This window comes from Molothrus ater, chromosome 3, assembly GCF_012460135.2.
Source record: "Molothrus ater isolate BHLD 08-10-18 breed brown headed cowbird chromosome 3, BPBGC_Mater_1.1, whole genome shotgun sequence".
Taxonomy (NCBI): Eukaryota; Metazoa; Chordata; class Aves; order Passeriformes; family Icteridae; genus Molothrus; species Molothrus ater.
In genome coordinates, this window is record NC_050480.2 from 46,667,957 (window position 1) to 46,694,240 (window position 26,284).

At 40.3% G+C, this 26,284-nt stretch overlaps 1 protein-coding gene across 3 annotated transcripts in view; it reads left to right on the top strand.

Annotated features, from left to right (window-relative positions):
* Positions 1-21,136, top strand: part of PPIL4 (peptidylprolyl isomerase like 4) — a 39,802-nt gene extending 18,666 nt beyond the window's left edge. Inside the window, exons 1-13 of one of the 3 annotated variants that reach the window (XM_036380715.2) lie at positions 2,628-2,719; positions 3,187-3,254; positions 3,340-3,404; positions 5,214-5,331; positions 6,959-7,101; positions 7,457-7,553; positions 9,032-9,148; positions 10,051-10,175; positions 12,277-12,343; positions 13,303-13,414; positions 14,937-15,033; positions 15,677-15,815; positions 20,859-21,136. In XM_036380715.2, coding sequence (XP_036236608.1) covers positions 2,650-2,719; positions 3,187-3,254; positions 3,340-3,404; positions 5,214-5,331; positions 6,959-7,101; positions 7,457-7,553; positions 9,032-9,148; positions 10,051-10,175; positions 12,277-12,343; positions 13,303-13,414; positions 14,937-15,033; positions 15,677-15,815; positions 20,859-21,080 — 1,440 coding nt within the window. In that variant the 5' untranslated portion in view covers positions 2,628-2,649 and the 3' untranslated portion in view covers positions 21,081-21,136. Of the gene's footprint in view, positions 1-2,627; positions 2,720-3,186; positions 3,255-3,339; positions 3,405-5,213; positions 5,332-6,958; positions 7,102-7,456; positions 7,554-9,031; positions 9,149-10,050; positions 10,176-12,276; positions 12,344-13,302; positions 13,415-14,936; positions 15,034-15,651; positions 15,816-20,858 lie in introns of those variants that run through there. The other 2 variants (XM_036380716.2, XM_036380717.2) reach the window with 2 other exon arrangements.
* The last annotated feature ends 5,148 nt before the right edge of the window (positions 21,137-26,284 follow it).

Sequence of the window (26,284 nt, forward strand, 5' to 3'; positions counted from 1 at the left end):
TGTCCCCACCTTTCCTGGGGGAGCCCTGGAGGCTCTGTCCGAGCCCTCCCCATTGTACAGCCTGGCCACAGGGTCTTGCATGGTCCACAGGTCCTTCAGATGTCCTTGTCCTCCAGCCAGTGCTCGGTGGCTCTGGAAGGGAAGGCATTAGCAGCTCCAAGCCTCCCTCCTGGCCTTTCTGAGCACTGTTTCCCTTGCATTGCCAAGCAGTGCTCAGGAGCGGAGGCAAAAACAAGCCCTGTGGCCAAGGTGAGCAACAAAGACTGTGCCCCTGGCACACCTGTGCTGGCCCTGCCCATCCCAGCCCATGCCATTATTCCCTGCTGTGGCCCAGCTCAGCTCAGCCCAGCCCTGCAGGAACCTGGGTGACAGCCCATCGCTTGCTCTGCTGCCAAGGAGGCTGCAAACGAGGTGTTCCTTACCTGCTCACAGCTTGGAGAAGGGACAGAAGGTTTCAATGTCAACCCTCTATCTGGCTTTTTCATACTGATTTGGGAATGTGACACAGCATGTCAGACAATGAATAGAATTAGACTTCATATTGGTTTTGTTCGGGGTTTTTTTGTTTGGGGTTTTTTGGGTTTTTTTTTGGCCTGCACAACAGTTTTATTTAAATGCCTAGCAAAATAATCAAATTTATTTCAGTGGGTTCTGGACCAAGTCCTAGCATATCAAGCACTTGCTCATAATACACTGTGTTTATTTATCTGTTTCAGTTGCTGAGCTTGACATATCAATATGATATATACTGCACCAGTTTTGAAAAGAGGTAGCTTCCTTCAGCTTGTGACAAATCCTGTTTGGAAACAGTGCATAGCCTCCAAGGGGAAACTTGAAGAATAGGGAAGGGCAAGCACCCCTGTACAGCGTGAGAGAGTAAGCTATGACCACATGCAGCACCAGAACAAAGAACACCACACAGATATGCTTGTGGGCCTGCAAGGTACCAGCTAAAGTCTGCACATGCCTCAGAAAAATATGGGTTTGTAGTGTTTCCTGCGAGCAGCTATGCCCTGCCAGCATGCCTGTACAGCACAGCACAGGCACTGGAACGCATCAGCTGTGTCAGATGGGAGTGCTGTGGGTGTGAGGTGCCCTGCACAGCTCCTCAGTGTGTCAGCACAGCCTCCCGTGCCTCTGCTGTCAGGGTTCTTCCACCACCCCGGGCTCCAGGGCACCTGAGGTGCTCAGTCCAACCACAAGCTGGCAGTGTCCCTGTTCTTGTAATGTGTGGCTCTTACCAACATGTGGCCCAAGAGACTGAGTGGACTGCCTGCACTCCTTGAGCAAGATTTTTGGGGCCTTACAGCAACCTAGAAGGGCACTAAGTAAAGCAGATGCTTGGGAAGCTCTATTCAGTTGTGAAAAATGCATGTATTTTATGATTGGCTTTTCGCAAATATTAAAATGAATATTATATGTGTTGTGTTAGAAAGTAATGCTGTATTAATTCTCTTAAGTACTGTGTTAAATATAGTTTTAGGTTATAAAAATTCTTAAAATAGAAACGATGCTATGTAGGATACTTTTTTTAAAAAGAAAGGACTCACAGCGAGATAGCAGCCACAGGACGCCTAAATCTTCCAGAGAAGAAGAATTTATGGCCCTCTTATCAGAATAAACGAACTTCTTCCCGCCTCGAAGGCGCTGTTAGGATTTGGAGGAAGAAGTTGACGATGACCAGACAGAATCCTGTATTTGAATGGAATTTATGCATCATGTATGAAGTGTATGAATATGCAACAGGCTATTGTTTTTAAGAGTTAATCCTTGGGGTCCTTTTTCGGGCTCGTGCTGCCCAGAAAAAGGTGCCCGGACGTCCGTAACTCTTTGTCTTTATTGTCTCATATTGTCCTAATTCAGTTTGTCCAAATTATTATTACTCTAATTGTATTACTATTTTTATAACCATTTTATTACTATTAAACTTTTAAAATTTTGAAAACAAGTGATTGGCGTTTTTAACACAGTGAACCACAATTAACTTAATCTCATTATTTCTATGCAACTTCCATAACTGAACAGATATTACATTCAAATATCTTCCTTTTCAGATGATTCCACATATTGCAGTCCTTAGCTGATGCCTGCTCCTCATTGATTTTTACAGTCACTAACTAGATGCTTCATGGTCACCAGCTGTGTGAGGAAGATGGCAGAATTATGTCTCTCAGTGCTAAAGTCTGATGTTTGATGTCTCTCAGCTTGGGTCTGCCAGGTTTTCATGATTGTAAATCCAGCTTCTTGTGCTTGGGCACAACAGTCCAGAATGAGTCAGTAGCTTACAAGAGCATGGGCTGGGCTAAGGAGTGCCCAGGGAGATGGTGGATTCCCCATCTCTGGAGGTGTTTAAGGAGCGACTGCGTGTGCCAGTTATCCCTCAGCTTAGACTCGATCTTAGAGGGAGGTCTTTTCCAACCGGATTGTTCTGTCTGAAAGTATACCAGGATCTTACATATCAAAGAACAGCCTGCCTTAACTTTTACACGTTCCACATTTTGCACCGCGGGCGCCCTCAGGACTGCGGGGACGGCCCGCCCCGCCCCGTCCCGTCCCGTCCCGCCCCGCCCCTGACGGATCCTCCGCGGGATCCTCCGCGCCGCCAGAGGGCGCCAGCCGGGAGCGGGCCGGGCTGTTCCATGCGCTGCCATGGCGGTGCTGCTGGAGACCACGGTGGGCGACCTGGTCATCGACCTGTACACGGAGGAGCGGCCCCGCGGTACGAGCCGAGCCCGCCGGCACCGGCTTTCCCTGGGTCCCGCCGGCACCGGGCTCGCCCCTGACCCCCCCGGCACCGGCTTTCCCCTTGCGCGGGCGGGTGGCGGCCTCGCTCGGCGCAGAGGCCTGCTCGCGGCCGCAAACGTAGTATCTGTAATATCTGCTAAATAGAAGGGTACCGTGAGCTTCTTTCTCAAGCGTTTGAAAAGAAACGGAGGGGGGAAGTGTGTTTCTGTATAACCAGCCGTGTTTAGGGTTTTTTGAATCGCTGTGGAGATGGTTTGTAGTAAGGGAGGAACTGTTACACCTCTTTCGAGCATTTCTCTCAGCGTTTATAGGCTCTACCCTGATAGCGTCGGTACAGTCTGCTCCAAAACCACTCTTCTGCACGTTAAACTAGGGCTCTGTTCTATCTATTCTTATTCTATCTGGAGTTTCCTTTGTAAATGTTGCTATAATTTCTTGCAGCTTGTCTGAATTTCCTGAAGCTCTGCAAAGTCAAATACTACAATTATTGTCTTATTTATAATGTACAGGTGAGTATTCTCAATTCCTTTTTTTTGATTGGTTTAAATTCACAAACATGAAAGCAATATCTTATGTGATTCTCCTTTGTGACAGAGGGATTTTATTATACAAACTGGCGACCCCATGGGAACTGGTCGTGGAGGGGAATCCATATTTTGGTAAGTGTTTATGTATACAAATGATACATACATATGTATATATCTATATATATATCTCAACAGAGAATTTGTGTGAGGGAGTAGGTTAGATTGTCTTCTGGTTAGATTGTCTTCTGGTTAGATTGTCTTCAGCTTTCTTGGGGCAGAATTACTGGTGGGAAATAAAGATGTTGATATATAAGCTTCTTTGGTTTTCATACTTAGATACCTTTTAAATTTCTCTGCTGCCTTTGGCCATTCATTGTTTTTTTCTTGGACATTGTTCTGTCTCTGACCTTAGAAGTGAAGTTACAGGTAACAACTTGTACATACGTTTCTGTTTGTTTAAAAGCTGGCAAATAACTATGTTTGGTAAGAAAAGTATCATCACTAAATGCTCTGTTGAAGACAGAATCAATTAGCATTGTTAATACATTTATTCTTATAACAAAATGTACTAAATTAAGCATGAGTGGAGTATAGAGGCTATGCTTGATTTCCTCTTTGTATAAGAAAGTGATCTCCATACTTGAGTTTGTTTTAGTCATGTTGGATGTTTATAAGGAAATTGCTTTTCTTATTTGTTCAGGAAGTTTTCAGTGGTCATGGAGACGAGTTGAAGAAGTCATTCAAACAACTAGGATGGAGTCAAAGTGCATGTGTTGTGTATGATTTGTTTGAAATAGTTATTAAAAGTAAAATTAAAGTTACAGAGCAGAACTAATTACCGGGGAGATGTTGGGGAACACAATTTACAGCAATAAAAGAGTTCAGCTGGAACAGAGACAGTGTTTCTAGACTAGTGTCGGCTTTTGTAAGTCAGTGTGTCAGAGCCTCATAAATACAAAACGTGGAGCTCATGGATCCATGAATCACCACTCCAGTGGTGCTGGAAGCAGTGTACCTGTGATAAGCAGATGCAAGTCTAGGTGGGTAACCTCGCCAGGCTTGCCTGTCTCTGCACACAAGTAAATTAAGTTTTTTTTGATATGATACAAGTCTCCTAAGATTTACTGGTATGGCAAATAGGGAAGTACAGTGTGATGAGAGAGTGTCAGATCCTGTCTGGCAATAGCATGGAGAAGGTCAGTTCATCTTTTGTACCTGTTTACAGCAGGTACAAAACCCCAGTCCATGGGACTGGAGTTTGTGTTCTTGCAGGCAAAGTTTAATTTGAATCATATCTTCATAGAGGCTAGCACCTGCTTAGCAGAATGAGTTTGAACACAGCACAATCCTTACTTTTGGGCAAATATGGTCATTCATCATGCATCCGTCAGTTTATGGAATGAGACAAAATAAGTGATAGCAGGGTTAGACATAAAAAATAAAAAAGAATGCAACAATTAGCTATATCCTGTATATCCCAAATTACTGTATGTAGTCCTGTCGGTGTGATGAACTGATTTTGCACATAGATGTATTGCTTTTCTGTTTCTCTTGGGAGATAAATTTTTGATGTAAATAAACACTGCATTTCTACAGTGTGGAATAACTTATTTTTGCAGAATCTACTTAAAATGTATAGTTCCTTCATGCCTCAGAAAAATGCTACGTGCTCTACTTAAAAATATATAAGTATACCTTTCCCAGCCCCCAAAAAAACTCTGTGAAATGTCCAGAGAAAAATTTGTTGTTCTTTGTACTATAAATTGTGGAAGTGTACAGGTCCATAAATACATTAATAAAATACAGGTTTATTTGAAGGCCTAATGTAAATATGAAATGTAAAAATTTTTTGAGATGTCATTTAGAGTTTTACAATGTTTGGTTAGCTCACTTTTAAAAATTCATTTTTCTTGTAACTTATTTGTTATATATGTTTTTTAGTCAACTGTATGGTGATCAAGCCAGATTTTTTGAGGCAGAAAAGGTGCCGAGAATCAAGCACAAGAAGAAGGGAACTGTGTCCATGGTGAACAATGGCAGTGATCAGCATGGATCACAGGTCAGCACTATGTTAATACTTTGATGTGATTTTGCTAATGTATAAAATAGTCAGGAAAAAAAAATTCTCTAGTTAAATGAAGTGAAAATTAAGGAAACTGAGTTTTGAAATAATGTTGATATTTTCTGGTTATGACTTTGTGTTAGTTTGGAAATTGAAATAATATCACAGTTTCTCCTGTATGGTTACTTGAAAGGGCATTAATAGTGTAAGTTTACAGTTTTACCCCAGTGCTGGTGTAAAAACAGTTTTTGAAAGTGGTCTTGTTCTCTTTGCTGTTCATGTGCACAAAGATTTTGCTGTAGGTAATTCTTTTTACTTACTTTGTAAGGTTTTTTTGTTTTTAAAGCTCATAGAACACTGTTATTTCTGAATTATTATTATTATAGGTGCACTGTCACTTCTGTGAATTAAAATGCCTTACTTGTAATATCCATATATTTTAATTTTTAAAAAGAGGGATTTTTGATAATCAAAGAACAATTTTTAAAAAGGCAGGATTTTATTCGAGCTAGAGCTTATAATATATAGAGGTAATTATGGTGCTTCCCTGCATTGTATATATAAAATGGCATGGTTGGGGTATTTAGGAAAAAGAGATGACAAGAGTATTTATACTTAAGATGCAGCCTGTTGTATATGCAGGCATGTGGGAATGAATGCTGATCCCAGGAACATTATTGCAGCTTCTTCCTTGGGAAGGAAAAATTCCAGAAAGGAACTACATGGAGTTGCCTTACAAGTATAGTGTAGTTCAGTGTAACCTTTACCAAATACTAACCAGTCTTAACTGTGTTGTAGAGAGAGTGAGGAGTGGGATGTTACCAGTCAGACTGTAAGGTGTGGGTGCAGCAGTTGTGTCCTGTTATTTGTGAATATCTGCCTCTTCCTCCCTCCTCCATTACCAAGTGCCCTCTAGAATTTGTTACTAAATTCTCAGTTGGTATCAATTTTCAGTTTCAGTTTTACCTTAAGGTGAAGATCAGATTTGTGATAAGACAGTGCCAGTTCAGTTGATCTAAGTCAGTGTGTGTTAGTACTTCTCTCAGTGCTGCTGCATGCTGTTTTTCAGGAGACAGGGGTTTGTGGGAAGAAAGGAAAAAAGTCTGGATAGAACAGGTAAAGATAGTAGGTAAAGGTAGTACTATGGGAGTTAGGTAAAGATAGTAGTAGGGTGTTTTTGCCAAATTTATGAAAAAGTACCTGCCGAATGCTGCTTGGTGAACAGGTGATTTGAGCTCAGCTCACAAGGGGTAGCCTTGCTCTTTCTGTCCTCTCCCTTTCATCAGCTGTGATGCCAGTCACAACCTCTGCTGGTCTTGCTCACCAAACCCCCCCAGCAGAGATCTCTCTGCTCCTCCAGTGCCCTTGTGCCCGATTACCAATTCACAGAAGGGTCCTGTGGGCTGCACCCACAGGCTCCTGCAGAGGGAGATTTCCTCAGGTAGTGGCTATGAGCTGTACATTATTGGCTCACCATGTTCCCAGAGCAATCTGCTACAAAAAATGGGAAGAGGTTTTTTTTTATCCCCTCCCACTGAATTTTTTGAGAGTGTGTTAAGGTAAAAAAAAAATGCAACCTGAATTTTTCTATTTACTGTTCCTAGTTCTGTATCTTCTTTTGTAGTTCCTCATTACCACAGGAGAAAACCTGGATTACCTTGATGGTGTACATACAGTATTTGGAGAAGTGACAGAAGGCATGGATGTGTTGAAGACAATTAATGAAACCTTTGTAGATAAGGATTTTATCCCATATCAAGATATCAGGTGTGACTGCTTTTAACTTTACTTTTTGAGGAATACCTTACTATTGAATGAGTTTACTTCTTTTGGAAACTAGATGAATATCATGATGTCAGGTGACCTGTACGTGCTATCTTAAATCCTTTTTTTCCCCTAGTATTAGTGGCAAAATCAACAAGCACTAAATAAACAAATATGTACAAAAATATTTAGCCATGTTGCCCTTCCAAAAGCATCAGTGCTAGAATTCACAAGCACACAGGATATTTGGCTGTTTGGGATGCAACTGAGATTTAGTGGGGCTGGTCTGGTGTTAGTTGGGTAAACTAAGTTTTACTTGCATGTAACCAGTGCTGATCTTGATTTTGTTTTCTCTAAGGATAAATCATACAGTAATTTTAGATGATCCCTTTGATGACCCACCTGGGTTGTGTGTTCCCGATCGCTCACCAGAACCTACAAAGGAGCAGCTCGACGTGAGTGTTCGCAACAGGGAAAAGTTGGAAGAAATAATTTAAAAAGTTTATCTCAATTAGTGTCCAGCACAGATTTGGCCAAAATAACAAATCAGTCTTCAAGGTTTTGTGTCTCAAATCTGTGTCCTAAAAGAGCTACACATTTTTTCATGCAGGAGGTGTTCTTCTACTGTGCCAGCTTGATGTGTCAAATGCTTGTCAGTTATTTGGGGCCACTGCTGTGTTTAGTCAAATACAGTTCCTTAACCTTTCAAGAGAAGGTTAAATCATGACTTGGGTGCTCTCCCCTGTGGCTCCAGTGGAGTTGTGTTTTAAAGCTGTATTTTAGGTTTCTATTTACAGTGTAGATAAGCAGAACATTCAGAATATTCAACACTAGTATTACTGGTTTTCTGTGTACTCTGGTAGAAGACAAAGTATAGCTAACATTATCAATATTAAAATGGTTACTGTTGTTTTCCTTTTAAATGTGAATAGGTTGTGTTTCAGTGGAAGTAATCTTGGTCATTCTTGAGTTATATGTGCAGGCACACATACTGCTATGGGCTATTTGTTCAAACAGAAGGAATTTTATAAAAAAAATATTTGCAGTTATTAATAATTTACTAATGGTATGCAGTCACAGAAGTTATATGTGAGATTATCCCCTTGTATGGAAACAGTTGTTTCTAGTAATGAATTAATTAACTAGAGAAAATATTGTTTCTTTTTAAGCTTAATAGATACAATTGCAAGATTGAAATTAGGGTTTCATGGTATGTGTGCACAGTGGTTGATCTCTGATGTACCTTCAGATATGTTAAGAATAAGGTATTTAGTAGTTCACTGCAAGCAGCATAGAGATGTGAAGACTTGTACTGAATTTTTTTCCTCCTAGCCTGTCTGAGGATAGGCATAGAAAGCCTGTCTGAGGATAGGCATAGAAAGCCTGTCTGAGGATAGGCATAGAAAGCACCCTTTTAGCATAGAAATGTCTGTAAGAAAGGCAGCATTCCAGAGATGCTGGTGAGGAGAAAAAAATAAACCTCAAGTCCTGCCTAGGTATAGATGTATAAAACCAAAATTATTATTGTGCTATGCTCTATTTAATGTCTTGCTAGACATAACAAATATTTGCAGTGTTCCTTACCTTCATTTGTGGCAGGAGTTACCTGGATGAATTGATATTTGTGGTGAGCTGTTGAGTGGGTGGGTATATATAAAATAATTTAGAATACCTAACTGAATATGATTCAGACTAGTCACAGAAGTTCAGAAATAGTTCACAGTGCCTGAAATATGAAGATAACATCTTCTCTTTTTTTCTTCTAATCAAAGTGGGAAGAACAGAGTGAAAGCCCAGTTCTGCAGATATACAGTGCTTAAGCATTTTTTGTGTCTTGAGGGGTGAGGGAAGAGGTTGTCCCAGTAATGGTTGGAAAGTGAGAGAGTTTTTGGTGATGGCTTGGTAATAAATATCCTTTTCCTTCATTTTTCAGAGTGGCAGAATAGGAGCAGATGAAGAAATTGATGACATGAAAGGACGGACTGCAGAGGAAATAGAAGAAGTTCAGGCAGAAAAAGAAGCAAAAACTCGTGCCATTCTTTTGGAAATGGTGAACATCTTTCTGTATTTACCTTTTAGATCATATTCCTCTCTATGTGTGCGTGTTATTAAGTCTAGGAGGATGTGTACTGTTTATCTTGAAATTTCCTATCTGAGGATCATGTCATGTTTCAGAATCTGCTGTTAAATATCTGTTGTACAATGAAAGAATTGATCATGAGCGTTCATGTTGTGGTTTTCTGATAAAACCAGTGATACTTCATTGTCAGAGTGGTCCAGTGGAGGCCTTCTAAAAACTTGCTAGAAATTAATCCAATTAAAAAATGTAACAGACATGGTATGCCACTGGAATACCTGCACTCATTGAAGAGTTTTAGCATGTGTGGGAGAGAGCTGAGCTAATTTGTGACAAACTCCTCCCAATGCATACAGTGGTAACTCCATAGTAACAAAAATTGTAAATAGGCTTTGAAGTCCTTTTTTTTTTTTTTTAAGAAAAAAAAGTAAATAAAAAGTACGCACTATTGAAAGATGAGTGAATCCATCTAACTTCCTTACAACTACCAAATTCAAATTTGTGTGAATAGTTTGCAGCAGAGACTTATTCCAAGATCAAGCCAGATCTGGCCACAATGTTGCAGAAGATTTGTAGGGACAAACAGGGTACACTTCCACCTTTTGGAACTTTTTTATGCTAAGACCAGAAAAAGCAAAGTAGAACGTATTTGTGAACTTTCGTGAATTCCAGCAGTGGAATTGCAAATAAATAATAAATTTTAGTTGCTATAGAAAACTTTTTTTTTGTGACACTGAGTAGCAGAAATATTTAATAAAGTTTCGATTTTGTGATAGGAATGTGAGATGACACAAAAAATGTGTTCCCAGTGTGCTGTGCTATCTACAGAGAGCTTTAGGCCAAAGTGATGAATGTCTTCTTTCTGTATATCCCAGGTGGGAGACTTGCCAGATGCAGACATCAAGCCACCAGAAAATGTGCTTTTTGTTTGTAAACTGAATCCTGTGACCACAGGTGAAGACCTGGAGATAATATTTTCACGATTTGGTCCCATTAAAAGGTAATTATGATAAAAGAGAAAACCTTCTTTGTTGAAACTGAACTTGATTCCTCCCAGTCTGTTTAGGTTTGGCTGTAAAGGAGTAGTCTGGTGTCTCAGGAGAGTTATGCTCTGTTTGGATAGAGACCACAACAGTGGGGATGCAAAGGCAGATCTAGCTAGACAAGTAGCCTGTCCTGGAGTGGTTTAAGGAAAGCCTAAAGAAGTGTAGGAACCAAGAAGGCATGTAACACTCCTCTTTGCCCCCATCCTCTCACTCCTTTCAGCAGATTTTATGTCACATTCTCAATGAGCTGGATAGAGTCTCTGGGTTTTTCTTTCCTGTGGGAGTATGTGTGGTGTGGGGTAAAGCACCAAACATCTGTGGCATCTGATACACTTCTTGTAAGGTGTTCCTCATTCCTGCTGCCCTTCTCAGTTTTGATCTTGGCTTCTAGTAGTTTCAGCTGATTCCTTCTAGTACTACTATCAAAATACTGGATGGGCAATAAAATCTTATTTCCTACACTCCTCTATCCTACACCCCAAAGTTAATTTTTTTCCTTGCCAAGAGCACTAAGCTACATATTCATGCTTCTTCATAGTATAGACTTAATTAGCTTGTTTCACTTTTCTTGTCCTTTTCCTGTTCTTTTGTTTTCATCTCAAGGTGACAGAACCCAAACTGCGTGCAGTTTTGAGGAAATTACAGATTTATAGTGGAGCAGTTTTGTTCTGTTTTACTCTTAACTCCTTTTCTAGTGAATGATAAAGTTGTTTTTTTCATTGGGGTTTTTTTGGTTTTTTTTACAATATGCAGTTAAGGTTCCACCCATGGTTATCTTGTTGCATGTTTATGGATGCAGAGATATTCCTTATGCCCTTTCTGCTTACTTTCCCCAAAGCCTTTAGTGCAGGAGTTTATTAGAATTTGCAGAGGGATTTCAAAAGACTTCATGGATGGATCATAATCATCATCATCACACATGAGCATATTGACTCTGTTAGAGCATTTCAGTTAAGTTTATTCAGCTGGTCTGGAGTAGGCCCTGTGTATTGTTCTGCTTAGAGTTTCTAGCAGTTTGTGCAGTACTGGCACACAGGTCTGCAGGCTTCCAGATCCTAAACTACACTGGGGGAGGCGGGGAGGAAATTGGCGCTGTGTGCCACTCCTACTACTCCAGCATGATTTCTCTATGCCATAAGGATTTCTAGTTTTTTATACCTCTGTCAGAGTTGTCACTCTTCTGCAGTCCTTCCACTTTCAGATAGGTTCTCTGAATAATCCATGAAGGAGAGTTCTTGCACAAAATCATTCTACCTTCTGCTGCAAAGAATTCCTGCAGCTTGTCTGAATAGCCTTACGGTTTGCTTTTTTTCCTTTTCCATCCCAGATTTTTTTTCTTTCAGCCTTGATCATCTTTTGATTCCAGATCCTGATTTGTCACTTCCTCTCTACATGTCTCACATTATTCTCGCCTTAATGCCACATATCCTGCCCTTGCTGCCTGTGTGCCTTCCTCCAGCATCCTGTAGTCAGAATTCTTACATCCAGTACAAGAGTTGTGCAATACTGATACAATACTATATTCTTCCCATTTTGCACTACTTACTCAATACTTTCAGGCTTCTTATTTTTGCCCAGTGACCTGCATGATAAAAAGTTGGGCTGCTGAAGAGATGCTTGCTAAGAAGAGAAAGTTTGTCACAGGATGTTTGTTTAAAATTTGCTTAAAATGACAGAGAAATGAGAATGTGGAATTTCTGGTCTTGCATTAGTGAAATGCAAAAAATTAAAAACAATCAGTAATGTTGGAAAATATGTTTTGTTTCATTAGAAATTCTCTAGTTTTGTGCCTCATGGTAACCACATGAGAGTTCAATGTAGTTGCTCAAATCAATGTTTTTTGCTTTAAAAAAGCACAAATGCAATCATGCATTTCTTCTTGCATTAGGGGGTCTCAGAATCAGGTGTTTTAATACCTTCAAGGTGTTTAGGTTTTGTGGGTTGGGGTTTTTTGGGTTATTTTTTTAACTTATTCATCCTTTTAAGCAGTGCTTTTCTACCCTCCATTTTTTGCTCCAACAGTGTTGACATTTTAATTTCCTATCATTTTTTCAGTTGTGAAGTGATCCGAGACTGGAAGACTGGTGAATCTCTTTGTTATGCTTTCATTGAGTTTGAAAAGGTATGGGTTTTAGGTATGAACTGTATGTAGATCCTGCTTGTAAAAGCCCCTTTTTGGTATACTTCTGTTTAGGAAAAACACTGTCATCTTCAAGTGTGGAATAGCAAATATTTTCTCTTACTGAGAGAAGCTATAACTTAGTTATAGAAGTTGTAGGTCCTAAATGAGTCAAGCATGTAAGTCTGTCTCTGTTGAGCAGCCAGTACAAAAATGCACTTAGACTGTCTTGAAACCATGGGAGGGGATCAGGCCCTTTTTTCCTCCAGAGTGCATTAAGTCTTGGAAGCGTTGAAGAAAGGAATGCTAGGAGCATGCAGCATAAAGAAAGGAGGGTGTATGGAATAAGATGGATCCATGTTTTCAGTGGTTTTCTCTTCTGGGATTGTAAATGATGCCCACTGTATCAACACACTGCTCTTACTGTGAGGTGGATGGCAATAGTTCTCTTGGGGTGGGTAGAGACCACAACAGTGGGGATGCAAAGGCAGATCTAGCTAGACAAGTAGCCTATCCCGGAGTGGTTTTAAGGAAAGCCTAAGGAAGTGTAGGAACCAAGAAGGATAGCTTTGGGGTGGGTAGCTTTATGTGTGCTGGTATCTCTCATCTGTGAGGACAACACTGGAAAATGGTCTCACTTTTCTTTAGCCTATTTATGTAGTTAAAATTTTATCAGTTGTTCTGTTTTCCTTTTTCCCTGAGTGTATTACATGTGCCAAATATGTAGCTGGATGGGCAATTTTTTAAAATACTGAAATGAGCTGAAGAATTGGGAATTGAAATGCTGATGTTCAGAGAAAGCATAACTATTTCTTTTGAAATAGTACAATTCAAGAACTATGGTGCTTTAGGCAATTTCAGAAAGAAATGTATGCCACTAAGCATTTGAATTTGTGTTTGACCTTTTTTGTGAATATTCCTATGAAATAATCATGACTCAAGATTTCCCTGGTTAATATCAGGAGGAAGACTGTGAGAAAGCCTACTTCAAAATGGACAATGTGCTGATAGATGACAGACGGATACATGTGGATTTTAGCCAGTCTGTTGCAAAGATTAAATGGAAGGGAAAAGGTAGGTATATTTGCAATTCTTTGATCCTCATAACTTAACAAGCCATGACTTCTAAACTAAGCATTATATAAAGAGTTAGGAGTTTAAATCATTTCCTCTTCAGGCATAAAATGTTCCTGGTACTGTAATAAATAGAGCCAACACAGTTGTTAGTTCTTCCCTTCATTTGTTTCATTAAAAAAAGTTGAAGGGCTTCCTACTGTTACATGAACATTGCATTGCCACTGATTACCTTTTTGGCCAGTGTCATTTTGTCACTCATTTTTTCATCTCAAATTTTGGACATGATTTTTTTGATATGTATTACTTACTAGCAAAATAATATGCCAATACATTGTTATTTTCTAGTTTATTTATTCACTGTATGACAGTCAGGTGCATACAAGAAAAAGTCAGTAATCAGGCCAGGGATTTCTGCTCTTCACCTGCTGTAGGTCAAACATACTGCTTGACAGATTGTATGTTACAAAAACCCAGTTTCAGGTGTTTGAGGGTGTTTTGGGAGGAAAAGGGTGGTGGAAGAGGTGGATGCAGTGGTTATTTGAATACTGGGGGCATGAGCAGAACACTGGACTTGGAGAGATGTCTGTGCATTGCACTGGTGACGATCTTGTGTGTCTGAATTTTCTGACTGAAAATGCAGTCAGCCCTCAGTTGTTGGTGTGCAGTTTCTCCAGGTAGGGTTGTGGCCATGAGCACAGAGATACTGGAACTTGTCCTGCACAGAGCTGAGATGACTCTGTATTCTGTCTATACCAGGTGCTGTAGTGCATCCTGTACTGACTGGCTGCGTGGGAAACTTTACCTGGGGTCTAAATTGTCCAAAATATTGGAAAGCTAACTAAATTGTCATCTCGTGCTTACATGTTACCCAAAAAATGACCTTCCACCCTCGGCGGCGGTTTCTGGCCTGGCCCCGAGTGTTGCAGTTCTGAGCGTGGCCGTGAGAGGGCAGCACGTTGCCGTAGTTCGTTGATCCGTGCATTGGTGCTTCAGTGAATGGAAGCTGAAATCCATCGTGTCCCTCTTTAAATCTGGACGTGAACATTTTTAGTAGTAGTCTTCACTTGAATTCTTGAGCTGTAGCTGTCTCAGAGGTTTCCCTCCGTGCAGATCAGAGCACAAAATCATTTAATAATGAGAACAGTCTGTGGGCTTTCAGGGTAATACAATTTTAAGTAGTGTGATATAGGACTTGTAATAAAAGTGAGACTACGCCAGTTGCTGAGTCCTGCTTTGTGATCCTCTTTATGTGTTGTCTCCACTGGACATGAATGAGAAATGACAGAAAGCTGGGTGTTGTTTAATGGAATCTGCAAGCAAGAGAAGGACAGAACCTCCCAACTTGTCCTGCTCTCTTCTACTCTGTTACGCAGATGTCAGTGTTTCTGGAACTGTATCCTGCTCTGGAGCTCTCTGTGGTTATAAAGAGCCCCTAAATCATCATCAGAATTTAATGATAGTTGTGGGTGTTGGTTGTGTCTGTGGTTAGAGTGAAATGAACATAGTTTTTTGTGGACAGGTGGGCGGTATACCAAAGAAGATTTCAAGGACTATGAGAAGGACCGTGACAAACCTTCAAAATTTGCTCTGAAGGAAAAGGTTAAACCAAAGCAAGAGTATCCTTTTCTTTTCGAAGGTACTTTTTGAATTAAGTAGAATTTATGAAAACAGCCTGGAAAAAGCCTTCTTATTTTTAAAGCCTGCCAAATGGGTGTTTGCCTTCTAGATCATATTACCATTTGGTGTTTGAGATGGCATTTAATATTTTGTGGTTTTCACTTTGATGAATTTAGTCAAATCAAAATGTGCTGTTTCACTTCCATGTTGCGTGCAGGTAAATAATATTCCTAGTCCACAGCCCTGGAATGACATATGGCATAACAGAGTTCCTAAGTAGTTTCAGAGAGGACCTTCTGCATCCGAAATGAGACCATTCTAGTATTAATAGTAATCATTCTCTAAGATTATACTTTGCTTGTGATAAGCATGAGAGAAAACACCATAGGTTGTTCAGATATCCCCAGGTAGATAAGAAAGGAGAATGCAGCCTGGCTGTATTGCTTAACAGGACAGACTTCAGTGATTTTAGCACAGCTGATTTTTTTGTTTCAGAGTGTACAACTGTGTTCTGACTGAAATATGTGTTGAGTCTTGGTAAATGCTTGTTAGATAAACAGGAATTGGTTTGCTTCCTGGGCTGTTGTGTTCTGCTCCTTAGTGATATTGGGAAACAGATCTGTCCTTAACCAGCACCATCAGTGCTAAGTATGACCTTGTGCTGGATGAGGATGTAGAAGAGTCTCACACAAGTCAGTCACACTTGGCTAAAAAACAGAAAAAGAAAAAGCACCACCACTCTGAAGAAGAAGATGATGACAAGAGGACCAAAAAATCTAAGGTACTTGACTCTTTATGCATTAACTTTACACCTGTCCATTGTTTTCCTCATAAAAGAAGCCAGGAAGAAAGTGTGATATTGGATAAGGACATAGCGTGCAAAGTCCTTGTAACATACAGCAGCTGTAAACCTGCAGAAGGCTGATGTTAATATTTGATTATGAAAGAGGGTTTCCTCATGAACTTCTGTAGCTTGGCAGGTCTAGATGGTTTTTTGCTAAAGCATCCTGAAGAGGCAATGTAGCCTCTCATAAAGTAGGGGATCTTCAGCACTTTGAACCTGTTGTTCATGTATTCCTAGTCATAAAGTAGTAGTTAATCATATTTCACAACTGTAGACTATGTCTCATTTTCTTGCCAGACCGTATGTTGGGTTTTTCCTATGTGGAGTTGGGAGAACAATGTCTTTACGTTATCTTTTTGTATTTGTCTTTAAGTGTTTTGGAAGTGTTTGTGTAAAATCTGCATGTGGATTTGCTTGCTTCTGGAATGTGCAAGCCTGTGGGGCTATGGAGGACAGCACCAGGAGACAGCAATTCTGTCATTCATTAGTTCCACTGCAGCCTGTCAGGACAGCATTCCCACATTTCTGTGAGCTTGGGATACTGAAGATAAGGTGTTTTGTGGAAACAAAGTCTGCAGTGAGAAAGTGGAGTGTTAACCACCACTGAAGTGAGCATTAGGAAGAATTGAGCTAAACTGGAAAAGAAAAAAACCAAACCCCAGTATTTTAACAGTGCAAGCTTTATGAGTGAGAACAAAACTGTCTCTAGCAACTTTGCAGAAAGTGAAGAAGTTTCAGCCACAGCAAATAAGGCTATTGTCCCATCCTGCATTTTGAGCACTGCTGAAAGTTTTGGATACACAAGACATACATGATTCTGTTCTTATACATCACTTCTTGCTGAAATGCTTGAAAATTATTTTTCTCATGAACATCAGCAATTAAAATCTTTCAGTGCCAGCAGTAAGCCCTATTGCTCATTCGTGGACCCAGGTTTTTTTTGTCACTGCACTAATTCAGTCAGGTTCCTTTGAGTGGAGGGGAGGGATTTGTTCAGGTAAGTAAAGTCCTGACTGCAGTGTGTGCATACAGGAGGTGTGGAACTAATGTTGGTTTAGAATTTCTCCTGTCTGTTTGGCTGATTGAAACTGTTGCTTTAGACTTCTTGAAACAGGTATTTTTGGTGGCAGTCTTTGTTCCTGATGGTTCAGGAGTTACACCCGTGGAACTGGCCGGTCATGCACATTATCAGCAGAGAACATTTTAAAATCATTTAGAGGCCTTTACCTCTGCAGGTGGCACAAGTGCTTGCAGCAGTAGGTTTTTAACATCTGTTCTAATCATTGTAAATGGATTGTGAGACTTCATAGCACAGAAACATGAATGAGAACAGAGGGATTTTTGGTGCTATTTTCAAGTTCTGGAAGAGAACATATTCTAATGCTTGTCTGTGTGATCTCCTCTGTGTTTATGTGTATCTTTTTGTGATTTAGTCACCTGCTCCTGATGTGGTTTGTTCTTGTAATCTGCTGCTGCTGGGTTCTGGTATCTTCTTTCCCACAGCTTTCTTCTCTCTTAGTCACCTTTACCCATTTTGGTGTAAGTTGTTTAGCTTTCTTATGCCCTGAAATCACACATGGAGGCTCACTTCTATTCTCTGATGGCAAGCATCATAGCTCCCTCATGGAGCTGTGGAAATTAATTTCTGGAAGAATTTTTCTCTCTGGATTTGAATATCCTTGTTATTGTGTACTGTACAGTATGTATATACTGAGCAGTATGTACTCAGTCTCACACAGACTCAGTATTTTGGGCATATACAAATTAGCATATTAGCATATACAAATTTTAATTTTGTTTTGTTTTTTACTATTCATACTTTGGGCATATTATGTGAAACTAAGGGGAGGCAGGCATGTTCCTGAGGTGGAGTATATTCAGGGGGAATATTGAGTCCAACACAAAGCATAACAGCATGGAAATTTTTTAATGAATGGTAGTATTTTTAGTATAGGCAAACAAAACATTCTCCCTTTACCCTATTTTGTAAATCACTGAATGTATTTGAGGTAAGAACTTTAAAATAAAACAGCAGCAGACCTTCCACAACTCATCAGCCAAAGACCACATTAGCCACGCTTCATACAGAAACTTCCACAATGAGTCCACAGCATGGCAGAGATTTTAATTAAGAGAGATATGGGGCTTATAATGGGAAGTTCTGGCAACTGGAGCTGCAGTTTGTGTTATCAGCTCTAGCTATGACTTGAAGGGGTTTTATTTTCTCAATAGTTTCCATGATGTTGAGTTGTTTTTCTGTTCTCTTGCTGGTGTTGCTTTTTTTCTTTAGTATATTTTGACTCATCCTTTTCTTAGTCTGACACCCATTTCCTGAATCTTCAGCCTGTGTGTTGATGTTTCAAGAATATATTTTTGAGTCTTGTGCTGTTTGACTTCATTCCAGTGGGTAGAAGAGGTAGGGTGCTGTGGCTTGCTTTTAGTAAGTAACAGGATGTGGGTCTGGGGCAGGAGGGTGGACTGCCATGTGGGTTTGTGAATAGGATTTGGTAGAGTTTTTTTGAATACAGGACATGCTTCCTCCTGAGATCTCTATTATGACTTTGCTCGCCCTCCAGTTCTCTCTGTTTTCTCTTGGATTTTATTTTTTAAGAGAGCTGGATCTGTGAGGTAGTATGGCCTATCCAATAGATTTTTGCAAGACATAGGGACTTCCCAATTTCAGATTTCTCTAGTGCATGGTTTTGGAAGAGGTACTGATTTTTCTGGTTTTGATTTCCCGCTTTTACTGCTTATTGACCTGTTCCCTTCATATTCAGGGTCAGGTTTTATCAAAATCTCCCTCCAAAAAAGTCTCTCTATTTGTTTGCTCCTTTTAACCTTTAACTACTGTGTTTAATGAATGTAAGAGATGGCATATGCATTTTACTTCTGTGGCCAGGATATTTCTAGCTATTTCACCTGGGACTGCTGTTTAGTCCTATATTACTTTTGGCAAAATCAGCCATGAACTTCCAGAGAAGCATCTTTCCCTCTTTCCTTATTTCCTTCCTCATGTGTGTTCCAGCACAGCGCTGGACTAAGAATTGGGGTGATGGTCACTTATTCATTGACTGATGAGAGGCTGTGATCCTGCATTGAGAAATACAATTTTCAGCAGTAAGAGAGAGCTTCCTCTTCCAAGACAGCGTGTTTTTGACTTTTGGGCATAAAAATTTGGTTTCAAAATATCATTACTTTTAGTAATTTAGTGTGTTTTAAAAATTGACCTTTTTCCACACCAAAGACTTTAAAATGAAAAATCTTATAAAAGGGGAAATGTAACTGCTAGCAAGAAATAAAGATGCCATTCATTCTATTAATTCAAATTTCACTTTTTTTCCTTTACATTGTGATCATATTAGCTACTGTGGTGACTTTGTTGTGTCACTTTCAGACTTGTCCTGAAGACCTGTACCTTAAATGCTTTTGTGAAGGTCACTGTTGGCGTTTAACTCAATGCTTGTATGACTTCTGATCCTTTCAGCAAGTTGTCCTTTTCTGTGGCATCCAACATGGCCCATTTGTCTGTAGTGTAAAATGTTCACCAACCTGTTCCTTGCCCCCACTTGGCCAGTAGCCTCGTCTCCAGTGTTTACTTGGTAGATTGTCCAACTGAGTGCTGCCCTGCTTTTCTCCTGTTTCTCCATGTGCTGGGAGGAAACTCCAGCAACAAACCAGTTAGAAGGCAGCTGTACACCAAGCCCACCATTTGGTTTTCTGACCAGTATTTTTTGTCTTGTTCCTGTCTACCCCTCCACTAGCATGTCCATTGTCTGATGTTTACTCAGGCCTTGTCACAGAGGGGCTTGAAGCCTCTTGGCTTTTTTAAACATATGGAGAGTGAGACTTTTGGGTACAAGAGTATGGCTGTGCATCATTTTGAGAGTGGAGAGACAAAGCTCTTACAAGTAGCTGGAAGCATCACTGAAACACTTTGGTGGATCCAGATTTTAAAATCTGTACTGAAATAAAGCACAGTAAAGATGTGGAATAGGCATTTGGCCGCCAGTGAGATTACTGTACCCAGCAGTAGCAGAATGTTTTTGATACAGATCAAACCTGTGATTATTCGTGTGTCTGTTTATCCAGAGGGTTTGTGTTGCTTATTGTAACCCTAATACTTTCAGCATTATCAGTGTCATTCTAAAGGTGGTGTTTGCTCTGGGAACCACCCCATTCACTGGCTTTCTGCATAAAATCTCTGTTTAAAGTAGAGTTTTTTCACCATTCTTTTAAATAAATGAAGTTTTCTTCTTGGTACATGGAGTGTAGGTTTTAACCATACAGTTGTGAAGGCTGCTGTCATGGTACATCCTTAGAAAAAAAATATCTGAAATGAGGAAAGAAATGCTGTGTGATTTAATGCAGACGTTCTTCTTAACTCATATTGATCTGTGCTTAACAGTATTATTATTAAAATCCCATAAAATTGTATGTCTCTGTTAGCACATACAGTGATATTAAACTGTCAGCTTGTTCATTTTGCTGAAGCCTACAATTTAGGCCATTAAGAATTATTACAGGTAAGTCTTAAAATATATTATGCATCTGCAGAGCACTGGAATACCAAAACTTAATGGAAATATTTGTATTGCTTAGGTAAAAAAATCAGAAATCCAGATCTAGCTTACAGACACGTTTGATGCTTGTGAAGAGTTTAATACGATCTGTCTGAATGGAATCCCTGATATAACCAGTTTTGCTAAAGCTCCTTAGGCAGTACAAGAAGCATGGCTGTCAGGTATGCTTTTTTCCATAAACACTGACAGAAACTTACTTGTAAACGTAACTTCTTCAGATGGTTTCAGGGGCATATTCTTGTGTTACCTTCTTCAAATCATCTTGGATGTGAATCTCTTTAAGGTACTGCCAGCTGTAACTAAGGAACCAGCCATGCTCAACTTTTCTCTAGTTCACTTCGTGCCTCTGTGTGTTTTCCCCTCTTGTTTGTAACTGCATTTCTGTCAATTCCTTTGGCAGGACTCTGAGCGGAAGCACGAAGAACGCTGCAGGGAGAGGACCAAGAGTGAGAAGAGGGACAGGCACCGGAGCCGCAGCCGCTCTCAGGAGAGAGATTCCTCTTACAGCAGGCAAAAAGACAAATACAGAGAAGACAGCCGAGTAAGAGACTGGGATAAAAAAGCAGACAGAAGCAGAAGTCCTAAGAAATCAAAAGACAAAGAGAGGTCCAAGTACAGATGAAGGACAAGGAAAATATGGAGGGGAACTAAAATAATAAATTTAACTTTTTTCTTTTGTGTTAGTGTTTTTTCTGTAATACTTACAGTAGTGTCTGACTGCAATATGCAGGAAGATTTTATGGCTTGATACCTTTCATTGGAACATGATCTGCTAATTCTAAAATTCAAGATGAATCACTGCAGATTGTTCTGCCCTGGAGTCCCTCTGCCTGGATAGGGTATTTCAATGGACTGTGAAGAAAGATAACTTCTTACTGATTCTCTGGGAAGGCTGATACTTAAGGAACATAATCAGCTGAAACTATCCCGTGGCAGAAAATTCTGACTAGGCAGGCCAGATGGGATGGCTGTAATCTCCAGACCTAAGCTAAGCAGGGATACTGAGAGTATTTAATATAGGAACACGCTTTCCAGCAGCATCTGCCCTGTCGTTGCTTTGTTAAAAACAAAGCTGGAGTCCAACATCTTTGGTGCTTGTGGTAATTAGAAAACAGAACAAAAAAAAACCCCACCTTCCTGTAATGTTGAAAATAACATAGAAAATGCTGTAGCAGAAGCATTGGCTTCTTCACTTTGACGTAGCTGAGGCCTGTTTGAAGGGGAATGCCTCGTGCTTTTGAGGCTCTTTGTTCCTTAGTTGAAGGCTTAGAAACCAGCTCCTCAGAGTTTTCTATTGGATTCCTTTACTTGAAACAGCTTAAAAATGTGATGTAGACTCAATTGTTTTATTATTTGGATTTGAGTAAGTTTGAGACCTATATTGATGTCACACATTATAGTTCCTTTAGTTCTTTGTAGTCTTGAGCTTAAGTCCAAGATTTGGGCTTGACCAAATACAGAAAGTGTACTTGGCTAAGAAGCTGCCTTTTGATGAATCTCTTACTTTTGTGTTCTTCAAAGCATGAAACTAGAAATCCAGGGCTTCCACAGCTGTCTCCTGGTAAAACATTTCTAACTGCCTGATGCCCTCCAGGGGCCAGTGCCATCCTTGCAGAGTCTGAGTGAGAGCCCTCTGTCCCAGAGGAGAGGTAAAAGGGGAGCCTGACCCTAGAAGTGTCCTGGGGAATCTGGGGCTGAGGACTGCTCACTATTCCTGTCAAGAAAATTTCTGCCTTCTGTCTGGGCATAACAAGACTCCAGTGAACTGTACTAGATCAGGTGATGGTGCCTGTGGAGTGGTGCTGTGGAGGCAGTAGGTTGTCTCAAGCTCCTCCTGCTCTTGGTCTGCTCTGTTAAAGAAACAAGGATTGATTGCGCTGTCATGCTGTTCTCAGTCCTGCTGTCCTCCACACAACATTTTTAACTTGGGAGAAGCACTGGCCAGATTTGACAGGGATGTGGAGTTAGCGAGGCCATTGCGTTCTTGCTTTCTTTAGGAAATGGCAGTCATAGGAACAAACTAAAGCTTCCAGCTGGGGAGAATGCTGGATTCTTGCTGAACATCACAGGTCCTCTTGTTTGAGAGTTGTGGCTTAATATCACCAAGAGTTTCAGCAGCCATTCCTAGGCTTCAGCTAGCCCTCAAGCACCTGTGGGACATACAGAACTTAGCAATGTTTAGAAACAAACACCCTATTTCAAGTGAATGTGCTCACTTTTCTGCAGCAGAAATGGCTTTTCTTTGCAGCAGGTAAATGCTTAAGACCTGAAAGTTTAAATGAGTATTATATGGAAGTAAATAGTCCATTTTCATTGTTGGCCAAAGAGTCTTCAGAACTAAGGATTAAAAAATCAGTTCATCCAAAAGGTTTCAAGTTTCTGATTTTCAATATGCCTTGGTGCTGTTAAAAATGCACAGTATCTTCAGATTAGTGAAATCACCTGTTTATATTTTTAGGAGGAAGCTTTCAAAGGTGGATGTTCAAAAATAAGATGATATTAATTATTATATTAAAAATCATTATATTTAAAAATATTATATATTTTAAAAAATAGGAGAATAATGACAGTATAGAAGCTCCCAACTTGGGAGCAAGTACTTAATATTAGGGCTGCATTTCTAGGCTAGTCTGCTGACACTGAGGGGTCTCAGTTCACCTGGCACATAGACAGCAAAGCACTTGGTTTAGATGGGATTTACTCCTCCTGTCGTTGGAAATTATGGTTGTGTACATGGGGTTCTTCTGGGAATGGCAAGAAAAACATTTCCTGCTGTGCCTGTCCAGCCAGAGGTGTTGGAGTGGACAGGACTTTATTATCTGGGAGCTGAAGAGTTGACTTGTTTTAATCTAATGAGAAGTCACACTTCCCTGTCATTTCGTTTTCATCAATGCTTTCTCCAGTCTCAGTTTCGCTATTGACCTTTGGTGCTTGTGGTAGTTGAAAAACAGAACCAAAAAACCCACCTTCTATAATGTTGAAAATAGCATTGAAAGTGTAGCAGAAGCATCAACTTCTTCACTTTGACTTAGCTGATGTTTGTTTGAAGGGGAACACCTCATGCTTTAGAGCTCTTTGTTCAGTGGTTAAAGGCTTAACAACCAGTTCCTCAGAGTTTTCTACTGGATTCCTTTACCTACAAGAGCTTAAAAATGTGATGTAGACTGTTTTGTTCTGTGGATTTGAGTAAGTTTGTGACTATTTTACTGTCACATGTTGTAGTTTCTTAGTTCTTGGTAGATCCCTTGAGTTTGAGTCCAAAACTTGGAGTGGACTTGGCCAAAACCATGTCATGAACAGGATCTGGTGGCAGAGCACTAAAGGCAAGTGGGAAGGGAGGGTAGGTTGCACCAGAGATCTGTCTCTAATCTCATGGACATCACACAAGTCAGTGGAAGTAGCGTAAATGTTGTATCCAAGTGGTTGGCATTGCAGGATGGGAGTTACCCAAACCCAGTCCTGGTACCCCTGTACTCTCTAGAGATAAAGCTCTACCTGCTTCCTTCCACTTGTCAAAACCACACCCAACCCTAACAACCACACAAGCAAACCAAACCAAATTCTCCCCCACTCCCCTCATCCATTTGTTATTTGGACATGCATTTTAAAATTTCCAAGAAGTTTAGAACAATTTCTGATTCTGTTGCTGCTGTTATCTTTGTCCATCTCATCCTGCTGTAGCCTGAATTTTTTCATGTAAAACTTGTATGTTGTTGGCAACAGGATTACAGGTTTTGCTTGTAAGCTTCCTGGAGCATGGGTAATGTCTCTCCTTTCTGTCAGTCACCTGTTGCACACAGAGGAGGTGCAAGCAATTTGAAAAACGTTAAATTACTGTCAGATTTATGTAAATACTTGCTTCAGGGTGATATTTTTTGTGTAAAATGCTTGGTCTGGCCACTGATGGAATGTGCGTTTTCTCAGTGAGCAAGCCACTATCACCTTGGTTAAATGTGGCAGCTGTGTTAAAAGGTACCAGCAAACTGTGTTGGTTTAGGTCTTATGAGCTTACAATAAATCATTGAAGCTGAAAGACAGTTCCAAGAGCCTTCTGAAATCTTAACCTGAACGGCAGTAAACTTTTGAACTTGAAACTTGTTTGGGACTTTCTGACTCTGTAAAAGGTACTTTTTTATTTTGAAACCCAGTGGAAAACAACTTGACTCATAGCAGTATCTTGTTATATAAAAAGAGGAAAATAGATATTTTAGGCCAGCCAAGTAGGGATCCTGCTACATCAGACATTATGGATGGGATTGCAATTTTCCAAGAAGTTACCATTGTTTGCATTATTGGAATTGGTTTTCCTGTTTTTTGTTCTCTCTGTTCTGTGGTCAGATGGAGTGCTTGCTACGCTGGCATAGTTTTGGGGAAGTAGGAAAGGTGGTCATTTTTGCAAGCATGTAGAAATATCTCTTGTAAAGATAGTGGCTTTCTGCCAGTGTGAATACAGGATTGCCTGTCAGGAACTGAACTGGTACTGTAGTAGGACCTGCTGAGTTAGTGATTTAGGCTTTTGGAATGAACACCTGTCTCCAAGTCAAAATTTTCAGTGTCTCCAACAGGGAAAGAAATTCACTGGCAGAAAACATCCAGATTTTGCCTAATAGTAAAAAAAAAATGTAATTTAAATCAGGAGCGTAGCTTATACTGTTGAGAGAGCTTGGTTTGAGGGTCTGACCTGAGCCTCCTGAAGGGAGTAGGGAAATACTCTCACTTGAAGCAGGATGGAGAATATATTAGTTCCACAATTATTAAAAATATTCTTGGCAATAGATCTTTGATGTAGCACTTGCTTTATTCTGACTGTGTTGTGTTCTGCTGGTTAGGGGCTAAAGAATTTTCACTGTGTTACTGTGGCCACGTGCTTGTTTGGTACACAGCAGGTAAACTTTTCAGATGAGGAAGAGGGTGATAATGTTTTTCTCTTGTGCTGATGCAATAGTGACTGTTTCCTTTAGGAAAGCAAATACCTCAGTGAGGCGTGTAGACCAAAACACCTGAGGTGTTCCACAGAACCAGTTTCAAGAGAGTGGTTTTTCCATGCAGGAGTCTAACACCACCAGGAAAGTGGTTTTGCACAGGGAGCCTTCTTCAAAGTCGTGCTTGGTCAACTCTGTAGCCTCCAGGAGCTGCTGCAGCAAGGCTGCCCCACTTTGAGTTTGGCAGTGATTGTTTCTGGTGAAGGTCTTGTTGTTTCACAAACCAGTAAATCCTCAGTCCTCAGCACTGAAACATCCATTAGTGGGGAGATCTTCCCCTCTGAAAACCACTCCTACTCCAGCTCTTTCCCTCTTCAACATAACAATGGCCTTAAGCAGCAATGAATCCATACTGGGAAAACTCAGCATGGTTGTCAGCACAAGGGAGCACAGCAGAGAAAGGAAATGTCTATAAAACCACAGCCTTTGGGGCTCAAACATGTGTCTATGCTGGTGAGTGAAAGTGTGTGAGGCCATCTGAAAAGTTGAGTTATTTCTCATGGTCTTCTCTCATGTAGCTGGGGATCACCTAGTAAACAGGTTTCAGGAATTGGCTGAGGGTCTTCCTGGCTGCCTACAATTTGAATGATGTTGAGATCTTTTTTGCTCATGGTTTTTTACAGTAGATGGGCATGGTCATTTCAATAGAAATGAGATTTCTTTTATCTAATTGGCTTCTCTTTTCCTTTTATAATCTCTGGTTTGTTCCTCTTTAGGTAGTGAAACCCCTATTTTACTGAGAAGTAGGGGTTGAAACAACACCACACAATGTAGTGTGCTTTGCTCTGCTGCCTGCCTGGGTTACAAAGACTGCAGCAACTTTCTTTCCAGTGGCACTGCTACG